The sequence below is a fragment of the Aspergillus thermomutatus genome, assembly GCF_002237265.1.
Source record: "Aspergillus thermomutatus strain HMR AF 39 chromosome Unknown NODE_74, whole genome shotgun sequence".
NCBI lineage: Eukaryota > Fungi > Ascomycota > Eurotiomycetes > Eurotiales > Aspergillaceae > Aspergillus > Aspergillus thermomutatus.
Window position 1 is genome coordinate 63796 of NW_020798123.1, and position 17787 is coordinate 81582.

Genomic DNA, 17787 nt, shown 5'->3' on the forward strand with positions numbered 1-17787 from the left:
ATTGGGTGTTAAATGATTCTGAGGATATCCTTTACCGAGTTGGGAAAAGCATTCGTTGGTCAGCTGTGAAAGAGGATTCGGATGATTAATTTCCACAATTGCGCACGAGGCCGGGACAGCCTCGTGTAGGGTCAGCTCTCTTCAGGCGAAGTTGAATGTTATATAACGGGTGATGCCTGCCACTGAGAAGTAATCCGTAGGAAGAGAATCACGCGCACCCAAAGACAGGGGTGGGAAAACGAAAGAAAAATGGAAAAGACAATGGCGGCATCTTCCCAGTCTCCCACCACCAACGGGCAACAGCATTTCCATCTCCCCTTCATGGGAACCGACAGGGCAAAAGACCATCTCGCCACGCAGTACAATGGCAAATGGTCAGTGAGAGAGAGATTCCGGCGACCAGCAGCCATCACCGCAGACCAGCTTGATGATCGCATGCGAGAGCTGGAAGATGCCCGCGGCGTGTACAGAAAGCGACGGTATCGAAATCCCGAGGGCGATAACTCGCACGAGAAGTATCCCGACCTCGACACGTACTACAGCACCAATAAGGAGATCCCTCGCCGGCTCGCTGTGCAGGCGACCCCAGAAGCCCATAATGATCCTCGGCCTCGGCATTGGGGTCTACGCAAGATCAAGGGCCACTTGCCGCTTGTTATTCGGTTGGCGGAGTTTTGCCTGAATCCGCTTGGGTATGAGTATGATGACGAGGGGGACGACGATGACGATGACGAAGATTATGCGATCCCCCGTGAGAAGCAGAAGGAGAAGAAGAGTTGGGGCATGGTGATGAGAGACCTTTGTCGACGTACCGTGCATGCCCTGGCATCGACGGTCTGCACCATGCTCCTCGCGTGGATCATCCAGTTGATGCTCTCCATCCAGATTGTCACCGCGCCGTGGACTGACGACGGGTCGACCGAGCCGTACGCGGAGTACGAGAACGTGCAGTGGTACTGGCCCAAACACGCCGTCAACCCGCTCGATCAGGCGCCGAACAACGACCAGCCGCAGTCGCAGGTCGCCCGACTGGCGATCCCTCGCCGGCTGGTGGTCAAAGACGCGGCCACAGGCCAGTGGGTGGCCAAGAAGACCAACGACCTCCGTGATCCGAAGACGGGCCTGCTGCCCCCGTACATTTTCCTCAGTTTCTCGCGGGGGAATTTCCTCGGCAAGTCAGACGAGGCCCTGCGGCCCTTTTTTGATCGGGTCGCAGAGGGCCTGCTGGCTCATGAGAATGAGCACGGACAAGATGAAGAGCCGGTGCGGGCGTTCTGGGTGGACGTGTATTGTGTCTCGCACGCAAGCGACGAGCAGAGAACCAGGGATGTCCACACAATCTGTGATGCCGTTCGCTGTGCAAAGCGCGTGTATGTGGTCCTGCCCAATGACGATCCGGAGCACAAGAAGATCTGGGGTGCGCGCATTTGGACCTTGCCGGAGGTTTTACTCGCTGCGGACAAAATTCGATATTGTTTCTCTTCTCCACCAGCAGCGGGAGAAGGATCCGATAGCCAGGTGACCTCAAGACCGCACGAGCTCACATTGACCGATATGCTCGAGAGCTTCTGGCCCGGGTCCAGCCCCGAGTCGTGGAAGGAAGACGACGATGACGACGAGAAAGACCGCAGGCTGGAGCAGCAACATGAAGAGGCGATCGGCCACCTCATCAATCATTACAGCAACTCAACCAAATTGACCGAGTTGCAGCTGTTTACCTGTGCAGTCCAGGCCCTTGCGGAGCGAGCCGAAGGGAAGTCGACCGAGGGCTACACGACGACCGACCTGGCCTACGCCGCCATGGGTCTCTTGGCCTATCGAATCACCCCCAATGCCTCGGACAACGCCTTTCAAGCCATCGCTCGGCTCTCCCTGGTTAACGATAGCAACCGATTGCTAGAGCGCCTGGCCTGCCTGTGGCCGCACCCCGCAACGAAGAACGATCAGGAACAGGACCTCATTGTGGCCGGCAGCGAGGAGCTTCTGCGCAATATCGCGGATCGCGACCAATACGCGGTCCATCTCTGGGACATCCAACCTATGTGCGATGTGGTGGGTATCGGTGATGACCCCTTCACGCCCACCGTCATCCTGGACCGCTGTCGAGCGATCCCCATCCGGTGGAAGGATTTCCCCAAAATCAAATATGTCAAGGACCTCAATGGATTCCGGGCCACCATCTCGCAGAAGATCGTGTACTGCGGCGCTTGGTTCCTCGCAACCGGATTCGGCCTCTTCGCGTCCGCAATTGCGCTCCTCTTCTCGGTCTTGCCCTACGACAACAGCTCCAATAACAGCGACGATCGCGCACAGCGGCGGCCGAACGACGTCCAGCCGGCCATGTATCTCCTAGGCGTGGCTTTGTTCATGGGCTGTGGATGGGTTATATCGTGGTTCAGTCCGTGGGCGGTGCGACAGCTCTGCAACGGCGGATACACGGGGGTCTCGTGCCATTTGGTCGGGTTTGAAGGAACTATGCCCCTGGGCGAGATCGAGAAGGCCATCTGTGGCTTCGACAATAACCGGTTCTCCTATGCTGCCTCGTCGACCATCTTCTCCAAAAACCTCCGCCATGTCACGATGCGAGCCGGCAGAGTCCCGGGCGAGGGAGGTTGGGCGGCCGAAGCCGAGCGCCTCGGTGTGCCTCCGGGCCACCGCCTGTTCACCATCGTGGATACAGGGAACTGGACCGTGTCGGTGATTGCTGCCGAACGACCACCCGTGGTGGCCTTGATCTGTGGCCGCGAGGGCGGGATGCTCCGGGCCCTCCTGTGCAGCTGGCGCTTCGAGAACAACTGTCTGTATCGCGAGTGTGTGGTGCGCATGCGGAGCTCGCTGGAGCACCTGGCCACGCCAAATGACTGGCTGAAGGTCAGCTTGGCTTGCCAGGGCGCTGTGGCTCGCACACGAGTGAATCACCGAAGGCTCGAGAAGAGTCAAAAGCCTGCGCCCTCTCCTCAGGTTGCTGTTTAGGCTTTGTCCTATCTTCGTATCTATATCGATTTATAATATTATAATGCTTGTATGGCTAGTCGCCAGGTAAAAGCAATCCATCCTCTCATTGTATTATGGGATATGCTGCTAGTCGTTGGGGAAGATTGGCTGAAGAAGGAATTTGCAGCTAACTAAACCAACAGCAACCCTACTATACTCCTAGATAGGTAACCCGCATAGCCAGGGAGATATCATAGCCAACAAAAATCGCTGATCGACGAAGAGGATCCAGGAATTGCAATGCGACCAAACCCCCACATCGCATCAACATCTATTACACCCAGGGCGATGTCATATTCGGGCCGCTTAGGTAGACATTGATCTGCATGGCCTGGAGCGCGCCATTGTAGAACTGGAGCACTTCGAGAGTGTCACCGGTGGCTCCGAAGGGAGATAGCAGCGGCATAACACCCATGGCTTCCATCTCCTCCATCCACACCACCTGCGCTTCCTGCGCCGCAGTCATGGCGTTCGGGATGAAGGCGGAGACGTTCGAGTAGGGGTAGACCGTACCCGGCACAATGCCGCTGGTCACAACGAAGCCCAACTCCTCGTCGACGACCAGGGCCACTCGTGCGTTCGCGTCGGTGGGGTGATCGGCGGGCCAGCTGCAACCGAGCGGGGTGGTCGAACCGTTCCCGTTCGTCCCGGCGTCGATGACTCTCCAGCCCAGTTCGGTGAACTGGCAGTCGTCGCCGATGGGGACCGACAAGTTGCTGGTCGAGGAGAAGAGGGCCTCGCTCAGGGCATACAACGCGTCCCGGCTCGCCTTCTTCCGATTCGCCGGCGGCGACATCAACTTCGCGTAGTTCGTCGCAAGCTCCGTGGCCGAGAAGGAGAAGCCGTGGTCGCCGCGGTTGCGGTTGATGAACAGCTCCAGCTCGGTGATCAGCCGGTCGACGACCTTGACTCGGCCCCGCAGGATCGTTTCCTTCGCGTCGTTGCCTTCGCTAACGTCCAGGGCGAAGTACGCCGTGCCGTTCTTGGTGTCGATTGCCAGCAGCCTGGGCGCGCCTGCCTCGGTGATGGTGCGCCACGACGTCATCATGGCGAGCGCTGCCGGGTGCGAGTTTTCGGTCGCCTTGTAGACCGTTGCCAACGGCAGGGTGTACGGGTTGTGCGCCACCATGGAATCCAGGATCTCGGTGACGAGGTTCGTCATGCACTGTCGGGAGCAGTGGCTGTTTGACGGACTCCTGTCGACCAACGCGTCGGGAGCAATGCGTCGAGGCAGATGCAGAGATGCTCCACCCGTCGCGGACACCGCCATCGCGATGCCCATCGACAAGCGAAGCAACCTCAATGGACCCGGAATGTGCATTGTGAGTTATTGACGGAAAGAATAGCAACGCTGCTGATGTCAGGTAAGGCTATGCACCGCTCAATAGATGATGCTCCTAGTAGACGTGTCAGAAGGAAAATCCCACACTTTATACCTCAATTCTCCAGATCAGGCCACGCGTCATGCTCACCTTTAGTACAGTACTACAGTCGTATGTAGGTCGACAACAAGATACCTGACTCCGACAAGAGCAATACAGTCAATAATGCACTCTTATTCTTTCGGCTCCACGCTCGGCTCCACCCTCTGATGGTTGTACCTCAATGGCAAGCCTAGAGGAGGACCCACACAGTATCTCAACTGTACTCGATCAGTATCCTTCAAGTATAATATAAAATCGGGCCCTCCTGGAAATCAAGCTTGGCGCATTTATAAAAATATGCTACGGAGTAGTTATCAGGAGCTCATACAAATCGGGCCCTCCTCAAAATACGGTTGACGTATGATCCACACTATGATCTACTGTAACGCGGGGTTGAAGTCTGGGGTAAGTCTCTCCACTTTTCCGCTAAATCCGCCCAGACCATTCTTCTAGACTATTGTCATCTGCAGCGCAAGTCGGTTGAGAAAGTAGCTTTGCGTTCTCACAGCCTTTACATTTGACTTTATGATTCGTGTTCATGTAGACTCAATTAGACATTGCAGCCCTGATGGTTGGCTCCAGATGCGCTAGATGCAATAAAACTTGGCATGTAGTACCAAACGTCAAACATGCTACGATCAGAGAGCTTAGCCACCTTCCCCAGACATAAGCTGGACATTTATTATACAACTGAATTTCACATATCAAATCCAGCAATAACTGGTATATAGTAAACAGAATAGCAAACATCGAGCTTCTACAAAAACTGTGGTTTCAGCCTTCTTACTTCAGTAGGAAAATCTTCCTTTCCTTTTTCTTAGTCTCATGGTTTTTTCTACTGCTTTCTCGACCTGCTGTTGATTTACATCTGACTATCCCGAGGTTGAAAATGTATCAATCGCTGAATCCAAGTTGATAAAATACAAGTATACCGGATTTGGAGTATTATGTCTATAATCTCAATCTGAAAGGCCACAAAGAATCTATGCTGCCTGCAGTTGCACGATTACTTATAGTCTGTACTGTAACCGCTTGACATAGATCCCCCCTCAGCCGATGGCCCAACCTAGTAGAGCATATGTACAAAGCGAATAGGTCTAGGTACCTATTCCTAAGTCCTAGTGTAGTTATGCCCTTTGTATAACTACTTAGTAGGAAGCTACGGAGTCATCTGCTGACGGGATCCCTGCCTCCCATTGGTGGAAGATGCTCATATAGTAGCCTGCAGTAGTCAGCCTGAATCAACCTCTCTCACGCTTCTCTCATCTGGGCTTGGTGTAACTAGGGGTGCTTGATAGATATTAAAAAAGAATTTGTCATTATCCTGACTATGACCTGTAAAGAATACAAAGCTACTATGGACAAAATCTGGGGAAGATCGGAAGTACAATCCCTCCATATAACGTGAGTGAGCTAGCTTCTCGTCACCAAAGAGCAGGCGGTTTCCCTACTGTTGGTAGGCTGTGGTCCACAGTGGAAAGCTAGATTGGTGGTATTCAAGACCGATATGACCTCGCCACCAGAAATAATGTGCGGGCCTTTATCAGAGTAGGACTTTCATTGTTAGAGAAGGCTGGAGGAGTATATAGTCAGTTATATAATCAGTAAAAAGATCTGGTTTGTGATCAAAAAAGGGCGGTATATAAGCAACACTGATAAACCAATACTAGAAATTCTAATTATACAATTCAATTTTCTTTAAACCCAGATGCCGAATAGACCACTGCTCAGCTCTTCCCGTCCCCTCTATCTCCTAATTGAAACCCCAGAAAAAGCCCAAAACTCCCTCACAGCGTGTGCTCTGAACAACCATCCCCCCAGCCGTAGCTATGGTGACAACCCGAATAGACCCGGAACGACTTGGGGCTGAAGTTGAAGACACAGACCTCGGACGGGTCGTCGTAGTAGTCACAGACAGGGTTGAAGCTCCCCTTGCTGCCGTTGCACTTCGTACTCGTCCAGAACGTGATATACGCCTCCTTGATCCAGTAGACCACGATATAGTGCCAGGGGGCGTGGCTGCCCGTATGGCAGATCTTGTGATTGGCCGCCACGGAAAACTCATTGCCCTTGCCCGCGGAGTTGCGCAGGAGCATGCTGATGGTGTTGGTGGTGGTCGACCGTTTTTGGCTGCTGCTGCTGTCGCTGCTGCTGTTGCTGCTCGACAGCCCCAGGAGTTCCTGCTGTTGCGCGCTGAACTCGGCCGTGGCGTTGTTCGTGCCGGCCACGATGGCCAGGAACTCGGCATAGCTCTCCTCGGGGAGGTAATCGACGCCGCGGCTGGATTGGTTCAGGGCGTAGATCTTGGGCAGCTGGCCCCCGTAGTAGCCGAACTCGGACAGGTCGACGAACGGGGTAGCGGCGTTGAGTGCTTCCGTGGCGAAATTGTGCTGGAAGGTGATATTCTTGGTGCTCACGCTGGACGCGCCGGTTGCCACGGCGCCCAGGACGACGGCTGCCAGGACCTGAAGCCGAAGCATTGCGAAGGGTGAAATTGAAACAAAGATGAAGGATGAAGGGGATAAAGACTAAGGAGGAAGGAACTTTCTTGATGTAGTTATACCCGGGCCTGCTCGCTTCCAAAAAAGAAAATGTCAGCGTTCAAACATCTTTCATAAGAACTGTCGGTCAGCACTACTGTAGTGCAATAAGCTTGAACCAAAAGAGTCAATGCTAGACCTTGGTGACAGACTAAAGCCCCTATAAGCAACAGCACGCACATCACGGGTCGATATCATCTTAGTGAGATTAAGCAGTTCCACAGCAAAAGATAGTCTAGCTAGTGAGCACAGCCTTCGCGAGCGAGCCGGACATGAATTCGGAACAGACGACTTCCACCCACAGTCAGTCTTTGGACTTTTCTATGCCTGGATTCAATTGAAGGTCACAATCCCCGTGCGATATGTGTCGATGGTGAAGACAGATACAGCAGTATTTACAACTATGATGATACTTTTCTCTCCTGTTGTCTGTGTATACGGTGTAAGTGAAAATATTTGTATTCCAAATTATCTAGGTATTCAGTCGACACAATACTGCGACTATTCGTACTTTTCTACATACACTACAGAGAAAACCAGGATCTAGAAGAGTGGGGTCTAATCTATCTTACGCAATCGACTACAGAAAGCGTTAACATCTAAAAAAGACTATGGTGGTCGTAGAGTGCCTAGTCTCACTTGAACGGAAAACCCGCGACGATTATTATTATTGATATTATTACGGGCTGGTGGGAACTCAACCTTCTTCTCATTAAGACTTTGGTCTGAGGTTAGGGTTGTCACAAACTTTAGTCCTGGAGCTTGCTTCTCGTGGTTAGGGCAGAGGATAGCCAGATGCTAAGAGTCGAATTTTTCACCGGATATTGTCTTTCAGGGATAGAACGTGAACTGTATGGAAAACTTGGGTAAGGGAAATAGAGTGGAGAAATGAGGGTGACTAGAAAGAATAACATGCAGCAAGGCATACTTGTCCTAGATCTGGCTTAGCAGTCATTACATACAGATTATTGCGTAGATACAACATGTTTTCTTTTAGGGAGCGGCCAACGCGATGTGCGTAAGAAGATTCGGTTTCAAGTTCAGTGGCTCGGTTCCTGTTCGAATCTACAAGAGCTTTTTGTTTATCTCGAGTTGTTTAATTGCGGATAAAACAGTAATACAATAGTATGACGGGTCTATATATCTTTCCGCATGGTACATCTGATGCTTGCAAGAGGGCATCCTAGCTACCGTAGCTCATCGCATGATCAAGCTGGATTGAACGTGTACTCAGAAGTTGTTCCACAGGTCACAGAAAAAAAACCGTATCTAGCCCGATCCCCGGTTCAGCCACGCATAAGCCTTCTTCTTGGTGCCGACATATTCGCCCCAAAAGGAGAAGGTGTTCCGGTTATAGCAGACGCTCGTCTTCAGCGGCGCTACGACGAACTTCTTTTGCTGCTTCTTCTGGCACCCGTGATGGGGCCAGATCTGCATCTCCAAGTAGAGATCCCCCGAGAGGTTGGAATACTCCACGCTCTTCCACTTGGTCTGATAGCTGTGACACTTGTTGCTTTTGAAGATCCGCACATCATCCGACGGACAGTGAAGGAAGTCAGATAAATAGGCGCTGTAGTGAGAAAAGGACCGCTTTTCCAGCTGCGAACCGGCGGCGTTGACCTCCTCATCCTCCTCCCGGGCAGTCAGACCTTCTTCCAGACTGACGAGCCGGGTCCCCACCGCATGCAGGCCGACAGCACCCTGCTCGACGAGCCAGGCATAGGTGACCTGCACCGTATGAACGCTGCTGGCATGGTTCTCGTTGTACTCGGTCGTGTCCTCGGCGGCGATGGACACCTTGTCCGTCGACATCTTCATACATTCCAGGAGACGCTCGTCGACGCCGCTGAAGTCGATCGTGCGGTTCCCCGGCGGAAGCACGGTGGCGATGCCCTCGTCCACGTACAGCCGGTATGAGATCTCCGTGGCATTGAGGCAGGTAAGGAAGTTATCCGCCGTATGCTGATGGAGGGCAGTAGGTCCCAGGACGGTGATGTTGCGCACAGCATCTGTTGCTTCGACGGCCTGGATCCACGCGGACGCAGCCGCGCAGAGCAGTATTGGCCATTTTTGGGGTCGCATGATTCTTATATCTCCACGGTGAGCGGCGCAGATATGAGGACGGCAAAGGGCTATATATGCTTAGATAACATTGTAATTAGTAGGTAGTTTCTCAGCGGAAGAGGTCAGCTGGAGGGAAGAGATACGAACACGAGGTCTAGGTTGAAACAATCTGATGTCAAGAGGGAGATGGTCAATGTAGACAGAGGATTTTATACCTCGATCGCCATTCCTCCGTCTATGCTCATTACAGTATACCGTGCTGCTTCCGACCCCATTATCGTCGTATAGACGAGCGAGAGATGAACCTGGAAGAACTATACCACCATCCGGTACGTGATTGCCTCCTATTGCCGCTGATGGTGTGTCTTGGGAGACCTAACTATCAAGCTTTAGTAGGCCCACCAGTGCATTTGGTCTTAGTGCTGATGTGCTTAAAACATTCAAGAGCTTAGTGATAATACTCCATATCTTAAAAGCCAATCAAGCCTTCAAGATTACGTTACGTATAGACTTACTAGCAAGCTGCGATAGTACCGAAAAAGAAAGAGTCATTTAAAATCATCATGTGAGTCATACCGATGGTCTATTGAACACTAGAGCACGAGGTATATACTAGTTATGGGGGACGCGTCATCCCTTGGACCATGAGCCTATTCGGTACTCCGCCAAAGAAGAATAGTGAAGCTAAGCATTCGCGTACGGACCCAGCCGGCCATAGCATAAGCATAAAGTTATTAGTAAAGACTTCGATCGAACCATCATCTCTCTCTCTCTCTATCTCTTCCGAATAACAAGCAACCGACCTAAGAGTGATTTTGCCGTTTTCTGTTCGTGCCTCACAACACCCCTCTCCCTAAAGCGCTTATCCACACCACAGACCGACCGACCTTTCAAAAATGGTCACCGAGTCCCCATCGACCAGCTCCCCTGAAAGGGTGGAGGAGGACTCTATGCCCTTTGAGGAAAGCGAGAATGAAATGGACGAACAAAAGTTTCTCGAAAAGTGGACTTATAACATCCGCTCTGATTTCACGTCCTCGTCGGGCATGCCGGCCACCTGGGCTGCCGGTCATCCCAAGCACTGGGGGCAAGAGAAGGCGAAAGTGCGCCTCGATGGCGACGCCACCACGCCTACCCTGAGCCCCGATGATCAGTTCGTCGCGGTGGGGATCGGAAAGGAAATCCAGATCTTCCGTGTGGGAACCCAGGAGCGAGTCGAGGTGTTGCACGGACATCCCGGGGAGGTCGTCACCGTCCTCTTCGCGCCGGGCTTGGTCCAGGGCTCCTCAGGTAACGCGCGATATCTGTTGGCATCGCAGAGCGAAGAAGAAGGCGTGGTGGGTGGGTTCATCATGATCTGGGGGCTGGACCACAACGGGAGGCAAGTGTCTTCTTCTTTGACGGGCAAACCAGAACAATCACCATCATCGTTCGATGTGGACAGTCCCGCAGCAGCAGACGGCAGCTTCCACCAGTTTCCGGGCGAACTGGGCTCCTTCGGGAGTCCGATTTTCAGTCCCGACAGTAAAACCATGGTGTATGTCGTTCCGAACATCACGATCCATGCCTATAGTCGTGAATGCCAGTCCCAACCCAGTGTCAATCTCTGGGATGTGGAGAGCCGATCCCTTCGACATGAGCTCCGCGGCCACACCGATGCGGTCATGTGGATCGGGATCAGCCCGGATGGCTCGCTGGCTGCCTCCATCTCGTGGGACGGCACCGCCCGGATCTGGGATATCGGCTCCGGCGACGCCGTCCACATCCTCGGGCCCTTGGATGGCCAACTCTGGTGTGGCGCCTTTTCCCCGGACTCCAAACATCTGGCCGTGAGTCAGGGAGATCCGGCCTCGATCTATATCTACGATCTTACGACGGCACAGGCGATCTCTCGGCTCGAGATCCCCACCTGGATGCGCTCCATGGCCTGGAGTCCGGATGGGGCCTTATTCGCGGGGGGGCTTGAGAATGGCACACTTGGCATCTGGGACCCGTACGCGGGGATGAAACAACTCCAGCTATGGTCGCTGGGATTTGAGGATGAGATGATGCAAGACTATGCGACTATTGAAGGCGTGCGGTTCATCGATGGAGGGCAGAAGCTGATGTTCCGGATACTAGAGGGAACCGTCGAGGTGTATGATTTCAAGACTAATACCAAACAGCAGTTTACTCGGAGTGCCGATGATAAGATCGCCAAATGTCCTCGCGGAGAGATGGTCTGCTCAAAGGACTCCAGGCTTCTTGTTGTTCCCGATGTTGACGGAGCCTTGCGCTTGTGGAGTCTCTAGGTTCGGTTCAGGCAGACGACCCGGACTAAAGTGAAGAGGACGGCCGTAGATCTGTAGTATAACATGCTGCGAACAGAAAAATGGCTCCCAATTTAGCTCAATCAACGCTTGATCTTATCCACGATATGTCGATCAGCGGGAAACTAACTACTTCTCAAATGGCTGAAGCTGCTGGTTGCAGTAAGCGGGCAATTATCCGACTTCGTTCTCTATGACCTCACTACAAAGCGTGCGTGGCTCGTTCCACTGCTTGCCGCTTTCCACCATATGCTGACCGCATACTAGAGATCAATCCCTGAGAATTGCCGGCAATTGCCCATTCCTCTAGCTGATTCAAGTCCTCAATGTGACCTCGTGCTCCGTGAACTGTTGAAAAACAACGGGGATCTAGTCTTAGAGACGTCACCCAGCGACAAGTGCACTATGAGAGACCTTATTATGGGATTCTCAGTGAACGATACATCCGCCGCGCGGCTCGGAGGTGTATGGTTATGAATTTATGGACATTGTTATGGACTCTCCTTTGGCTGATCTGAAGAAACGCAAAGTCGAAAAACAGGGTCTTGGGTGGACCTCCCTTTTGAGTGAGGTCCGCTGTCTTTTCTGCTCCAACCTTGGAGATGCTATCATAGGAGGGCGTGCAACTGAACCCAGTGCACCTTGCAACAGACTAATAGAGGGATTCGACCTGCTAGCAGCAACAATGAGGAGCATTGAACTGTTGTCTGAAAGGTCTGGAGCCCGTCAGTCAGTTACTGCCCCCATATGCCGTTTATCAGCCAAGCATATCTGGCATCTCACCGGGGACCCGTTCACTCAGTGCAATCACAATGATCGGAGCCAGTCTACTTGCTGGAACATGATGGATTTTATGCAGGAAGTTCAATCAGAAAATCCGGATGATTCAAGATCGAATTCCAATACGGTTCGTTTGTGCAAGGAGGGCGCGGTTGTTTTCGGGCGACGTCAAGCTCAAATCAGATTTGGAAGATGGGTAAACATTGAAAACATTTACAACAACACGGCCGGGGGTCTCAGAGGGGGTTGAATTGCAGCTCTCTATTCTGTTTCATCAGTTTACAATGAATCGGGACTTTACAAGGTCTCTTTTTCCCGTATGGCCCCATATCACCCGTCGGCTCGAGGGATATGATGCCTGCAACTCGAGGACTTGATGGCGTAGATGCTTGTATATCGCATAAATCAGCTATTAAACATCACATAACACGACGCCTGCAGGCTCCTGCAGTACCAATGGATTTTCAGGGGCTATGCAGATAAACCTCTGACCTAGGTCCTATGTAATAAGTCATGACCCTCAGGGGTGAACAAAAAACATACAACAGCGGGGATTCGCTGGTGGTCACCCACCCAACTACTAACCGGCCGGCGTGTGGCTTAAGTACGGCTGAGCGGACGGGAAGCCCTGTTTTCCACACCCTATGGTCGTATGTGCTAGATTGTTTCACTCTAGTACTCTATCATCTTTGCGCTATCGTTGAGTATCGTGGCTTACTTTCTGAATCTGCATGTGCAGTGATGATATTTATAGAGCTTTATTAAGGTCGGCAGAGGAGCTAACAGCGTCACATATCAGTCTCTGCTTAGTTGCATGAAACAAGGTTAAAGGCTGTATGAATCTAGTTGTTGCAGCTTAGGATGTGTGACTGATAGCAAAAGCATGAGCTTTGCACTAATGACACAGACAAGTCAGAGCTCATAACTTCTATCAGATTATGGATACTATCGCAAAGTATCAGACAGTATAGATTTTCACATGAACTTAGCAAAATATATACTCCGAATCATATCATCTCATCAAGCTCCAAAATCCTCCCGGGTGATTCCACTCTGATCGCACATACTGCGGAAGATGCCGTCCGGCTTCCCCCATAGCGCTAGAGGGGTGTCCATTTCGGCGATCTGACCTTGATCCATCACACAAATGCGATCATAGTTGATGATTGTCCGCAGACGATGAGCAATGCAAAGTAGAGTCTTGCCTTGAAACCCTTGCGCCATCGTCTCCTGGACTTTCTGGTCTGTCTCAAAGTCAACAGACGAGGTTGCCTCATCGCATATGATGATGCGGGCATCGCGAACGAGGGCACGCGCCAAAGCCATTAGCTGCCGTTGGCCGAGTGAGAAGTTGAGTCCCTCCTCTTCGACGGTTGTGTCAAGGTGCAGTCGCTGCACGGTCTGCTGCTTTTCGTTCATCGATGATGGTGTAAGAGTGCCCTCCTCCGACTCGTCCTCTGGTAGCTCCTGGCCGACGAGATGTGCCTTGCGTAACGCTGCCCATAATTCCAGATCTGTATGCTCGTTGAAAGGATCCAGGTTCGAGCGGATAGTACCCCGGAAGAGCGTCGGATCCTGTGGGATAATAGCAAGACGGGTCCGAAGATCACGCAGCCCAACAGTGGCAATATCAATGCCATCGATCTTGATACTTCCTCCGGAAAGCTCGGTGAGACGAAATAGCGCGGCCATGATGCTTGATTTGCCGGCGCCTGTTCTCCCAACAATGCCAATACGTTCCCCGCCCCGAACGTCCATAGTGAGTCCCTTGAGCACCAGAGGCAGCCCGTCACGGTACCGCATTTGCACATTCGAGAACGTAATTCTCCCCTTCTCGGGCCAGCTCTGTGATACCTCGGCCAGCTGAAGGGGCGCTTCCTCGTCCAAGCTGGTGCCATAGTAATGGATCCGCTCGGCGGCATTCATATTATTCCCAACTTCAGCGAATTGTCGAATAGTGAATTGCAAACTCAAAGTGATATTCAAAACGTATGACAATACCAAACCGGAGATACTTGGCCCGACGTTGAAACGAGAGGTGACGACTAGAATTCCCACCACCAGGATCAGTAGACTGCCGATAGCATCAAGGCGAATCGAGAGCCATCTCTGGTTGGAGAACGTCAGGAAATATGCGCCATTCATTGAGTCGATGCTTTCATGTAAATTCCGCTGAAAGTACCCTTCCATTCTATACGCCTGGATGCTGGCGACACCGTTGATGGCCTCGCCAAAACGTGCAAAGACCGTTGAGCGAAGCACCGAATCATGCCGCTTCAGATTCCGCGCGGAAGCTCTATAGTAGGTTGCTGCGAGTAAGAACAAGACAAACAGGGGACCTAATGCAATAGCGAACTGGTCATGGCGGTTAGCAACTTCATTACACGCACCTCACCCTATGGTACTCACATAATGATAAAATGCGATGATCAACCCCATCGTAGAAAGGATCTGAGTGAACGTGAAGGCAAACATTCGAATAGATTCGCCAAGTTCACTGTCCATCACCTGGACATCCCTAGAAAACCGGTTTGTGATTCGTCCTAAGGGGGTTGTGTCAAAGAAGGCCATTGGGGCTCGCAGGACTCGGTATATTGCGCGCTGCAGCATTGTCTTGCTAGAGTGCGCTGCGGCAATGGTCACATGCAGTGCGAAGCCGTACAGAGCCAAAGCCTGTCCTGCACAGATTCCCGCGTATATTCCCATATACTGGCCCGTGGTCAGGTTTTGAAACTTATCAGACGTCCAATAAGAGACCCATAGGCCGGTCATAACCAGACCACAGTTGAGACAGGCCAACAGCACGAGAAAAGCGATGAAGTTGAGGAAGAAAGATCCAGAGGCGGTGATATAAGCTTTCCAAACGGGCCACCCAACTGACCCCGTCGCTACCTCTTCCTTTGACATCAAACCGGCAGCTGGTTTAGCCTTGTCAATCTGGTCTTTCGCCGGTTTTGCTTCATCAGAATTTTCGTTGACATCATCATCCGATTGCTTTTCCTGTTGCGAGGTGCTCGACATCAATTCCCTAAAGTGTTCATTTCTTCGTACGAGATCGTCAAAGGTACCAATCGCGTCGATAGAGCCTTCTTTCATCACAATAACTCGATCACACCGGCTAAGGACATGAAGCTGATGGGTTGCCAAGATACGACATTTATCCTTGAGCAGACCGCAAATTGCTTTATCCATGATATGGCGTCCGACATGGGCATCAACTGCTGAAAGAGGGTCATCCATGAGAACGATATCTGCCTTGGAGTAGACGGCTCTGGCAATATTGATTCGCTGCTTTTGGCCTCCAGAGACCGTGATCCCTCGTTCTCCGATTTCCGTCTGATCCCCGTTCGGGAAAATCTCCAGATCGGCTTGTAGAGCGCATGCGTCGATCACGCGGTCGTAGAATTCTTCGTCGTAATCACTTCCAAAGAGAATATTCTCTCGCACTGAGACGTTCTGGATCCAGGCGTACTGCGGGCAGAACGATCGAGGCGCACCCATTCGGATTTTGCCCTCCGTCAAGCGCATATCACCCGCCAGAGCCCCGAGCAACGAGCTTTTGCCGCTACCCACCGTTCCTATCACGGCAAGCAGTTCATTGCGCCCCACCTTGAAGTCGATATCCGTGAGCTTGAATGGCGCATGCTCAGTTGTATCACTGTGGTTGTCGGGCGTGCTGCTGGGCGTTGCGACTTTCGGCGGGAGCTGGTTACATTTCGGCTTCTCTTCCTTCTTCTTCTTCTCTCCCTTGTTGCTCTGCACTTGTTCCCAGGTGAATGATGCATGCTCGACCTCGATAGCCTTGTCCATGGTTGTATCCCATTCGACCGGGTCAGACCTTTCCTCGGCCTGGAGGAACTCCTGGATTCGGTTGATAGCAGTCCAAGCATCAGTCATCTGTGTGATAGTCAGGTTGAGCATGATGAGTGGCATGCGAAGCACATTGAACAATGCCAAGGACGCAAAAATGCGATCCGGGGACATGCCATGATCCGACAGAGCGTATGTGACAAAAGACAGCAGCGATGCAAATGTTGGTAAAGAGACCATGCACACTACAACAGCGTGTCGGACGAACAAGAGTCTTTTGATGGAACCGATCTCCCGATTGCGAACTGCCTCGAGTCGCTTTAGGAAGCTGCTTTCCCAGCCAAAGAACTTCACAAACCTCACACTATACAATATTTCTCGGGTCAAAGTGACCCGCTGATCAGTGATTTTATTGATGGCTCTCCGGAGATGCACCAGGAGGCGCATAGCCCATGCCAGAGCAAATATTCCGACAACCAGGAGGGCGTACCCGGCAAGTGCACTGTAGCCGATGTTGACAATCAGTATGACCAGAGCGACGATAAGACCGATGGGTGAAACCCAAAGCATATGAAGCATGCCGCAAGCTGTATCGATACGATCCACATCCACGCCCAGCAACGTCGTGATGCGTCCATTACTCCAGCCGGAAATCTCCTTCGCCGCATCGTTTGCTGGTGCTTTAGATGAACTTCCTTCGGAGCGTTTCTGTCCAGCGTCATCGACGGGCTTCCCGCCAGCTTTGGCACGGTTCGACAACTTCATCGCTTTGGCGAAGATTTGAGATGTAAGGCCCGCTTTGGCCATCCCTCCGACAACCATTCCTCGATATAACGCTTGGTTCATAGTCAAACTCTGCAGCACTTGCATGGCATAAAGACCAAAGGCGTAACCCAGTCCCGGTCCGATGTCTGGTCCAGGTGTTCCGTTGATATGAGCTGCGTAGGCTTCAGTCGAGAAAGCGATAAGGTGCCTAACCACGTATGGCGATAGAATCATGCACATCATGCCAACAAGCTGGCATATACCACCAACCACAAGGTCATGTCTTAGGCTGTCGATAAGAGCCCGCACCAGGGGTCTCTTGCTCCCTTGCTCGATTCGCTTCCTAAAAGCCACCGCAAGATTGTCTGACAAGATATCCACCGCTCTGTCCGGGTTGACGGTCCATATATCCTTCGGTCCCAATGGTCGGAGATAACCCACCTATACGATTTTGTAAACGTGCCGACTTTCTGGGGTTCGAGATTTTGAACTAACCTTCATAAAGGGGGTCATCCACTCAAAGAAGATGCGACTAAGGATATTCGCCTCATATTCCCGAGTCACTTGTCTCTCACTGGGAACAGGGGGTACCTTTTGCAGTCGCAAAGGGTTCAGCTTGCGCCATTTGGACAGCTGCGGTTGTGGAGCAGTAACTTGGTCATCCGTTCTCTCTGCCTGTTTGTGCTCAAGCGGCAGTTTCTCCTGAGTAGGTACTACCACCTCCAATTGGGGTTGGGAAGTCCCGGTCATCTCGATGATGATTTTATGGGATTGTCGATTGATCAGCCTAAAATAACATCAAATTTCCGACACCATCTTGTATCGAAAAATTGGCGAAAAGCGTAAGCGTCCCCGGCGTAGATGATAAGAAGCACCAAGCTTCTCGTAGCCTTTCTACTAACCCAATGCTCTGCAAGTTCGTCAAGTCAGCGAGCCATTACAACAGTAGTGGAGCTAAGTTTGTTTTGTACGAACGTTATGCCAATGCCACGTTATGGTATCGTACGAATACAGGGTTGACAGACGATCAGACTGGAATTTGAATGCGAAAAGCAGTGCTTGCTTATTCTCGGGTCAGTAACCGCCCACAAGTCATCATCA

The 17787-nt window shown here is 51.9% G+C and overlaps 6 protein-coding genes across 6 annotated transcripts; 2 read left to right on the plus strand and 4 right to left on the minus strand.

The window, feature by feature from the left end:
- Positions 1–249: 249 nt before the first annotated feature.
- On the plus strand, positions 250–2973 carry CDV56_106674 (uncharacterized protein; the record flags this gene model as incomplete). Its single annotated transcript, XM_026760293.1, has 1 exon — positions 250–2973. The coding sequence occupies one exon, from the start codon at positions 250–252 to the stop codon at positions 2971–2973; it is 2724 nt and encodes a 907-aa protein (XP_026615147.1).
- A 295-nt stretch (positions 2974–3268) lies between these two features.
- Positions 3269–4315, minus strand: CDV56_106832 (uncharacterized protein; the record flags this gene model as incomplete). Its single annotated transcript, XM_026760451.1, has 1 exon — positions 3269–4315. One exon carries the CDS (start codon positions 4313–4315, stop codon positions 3269–3271), a length of 1047 nt encoding a protein of 348 aa, XP_026615148.1.
- A 1890-nt stretch (positions 4316–6205) lies between these two features.
- On the minus strand, positions 6206–6898 carry CDV56_106993 (uncharacterized protein; the record flags this gene model as incomplete). The annotated part of the gene is made up of 1 exon (XM_026760612.1): positions 6206–6898. One exon carries the CDS (start codon positions 6896–6898, stop codon positions 6206–6208), a length of 693 nt encoding a protein of 230 aa, XP_026615149.1.
- A 1329-nt stretch (positions 6899–8227) lies between these two features.
- CDV56_107091 (uncharacterized protein) lies at positions 8228–9040 on the minus strand (the record flags this gene model as incomplete). The annotated part of the gene is made up of 1 exon (XM_026760710.1): positions 8228–9040. The coding sequence occupies one exon, from the start codon at positions 9038–9040 to the stop codon at positions 8228–8230; it is 813 nt and encodes a 270-aa protein (XP_026615150.1).
- Positions 9041–9918: 878 nt separating this feature from the next.
- Positions 9919–11313, plus strand: CDV56_107160 (WD40 repeat domain-containing protein; the record flags this gene model as incomplete). Its single annotated transcript, XM_026760779.1, has 1 exon — positions 9919–11313. The coding sequence occupies one exon, from the start codon at positions 9919–9921 to the stop codon at positions 11311–11313; it is 1395 nt and encodes a 464-aa protein (XP_026615151.1).
- Positions 11314–13131: 1818 nt separating this feature from the next.
- Positions 13132–17436, minus strand: CDV56_107317 (ATP-binding cassette transporter YOR1; the record flags this gene model as incomplete). Its single annotated transcript, XM_026760936.1, has 3 exons — positions 13132–14466; positions 14521–17127; positions 17182–17436. The coding sequence occupies 3 exons, from the start codon at positions 17434–17436 to the stop codon at positions 13132–13134; spliced, it is 4197 nt and encodes a 1398-aa protein (XP_026615152.1).
- Positions 17437–17787: the final 351 nt, after the last annotated feature.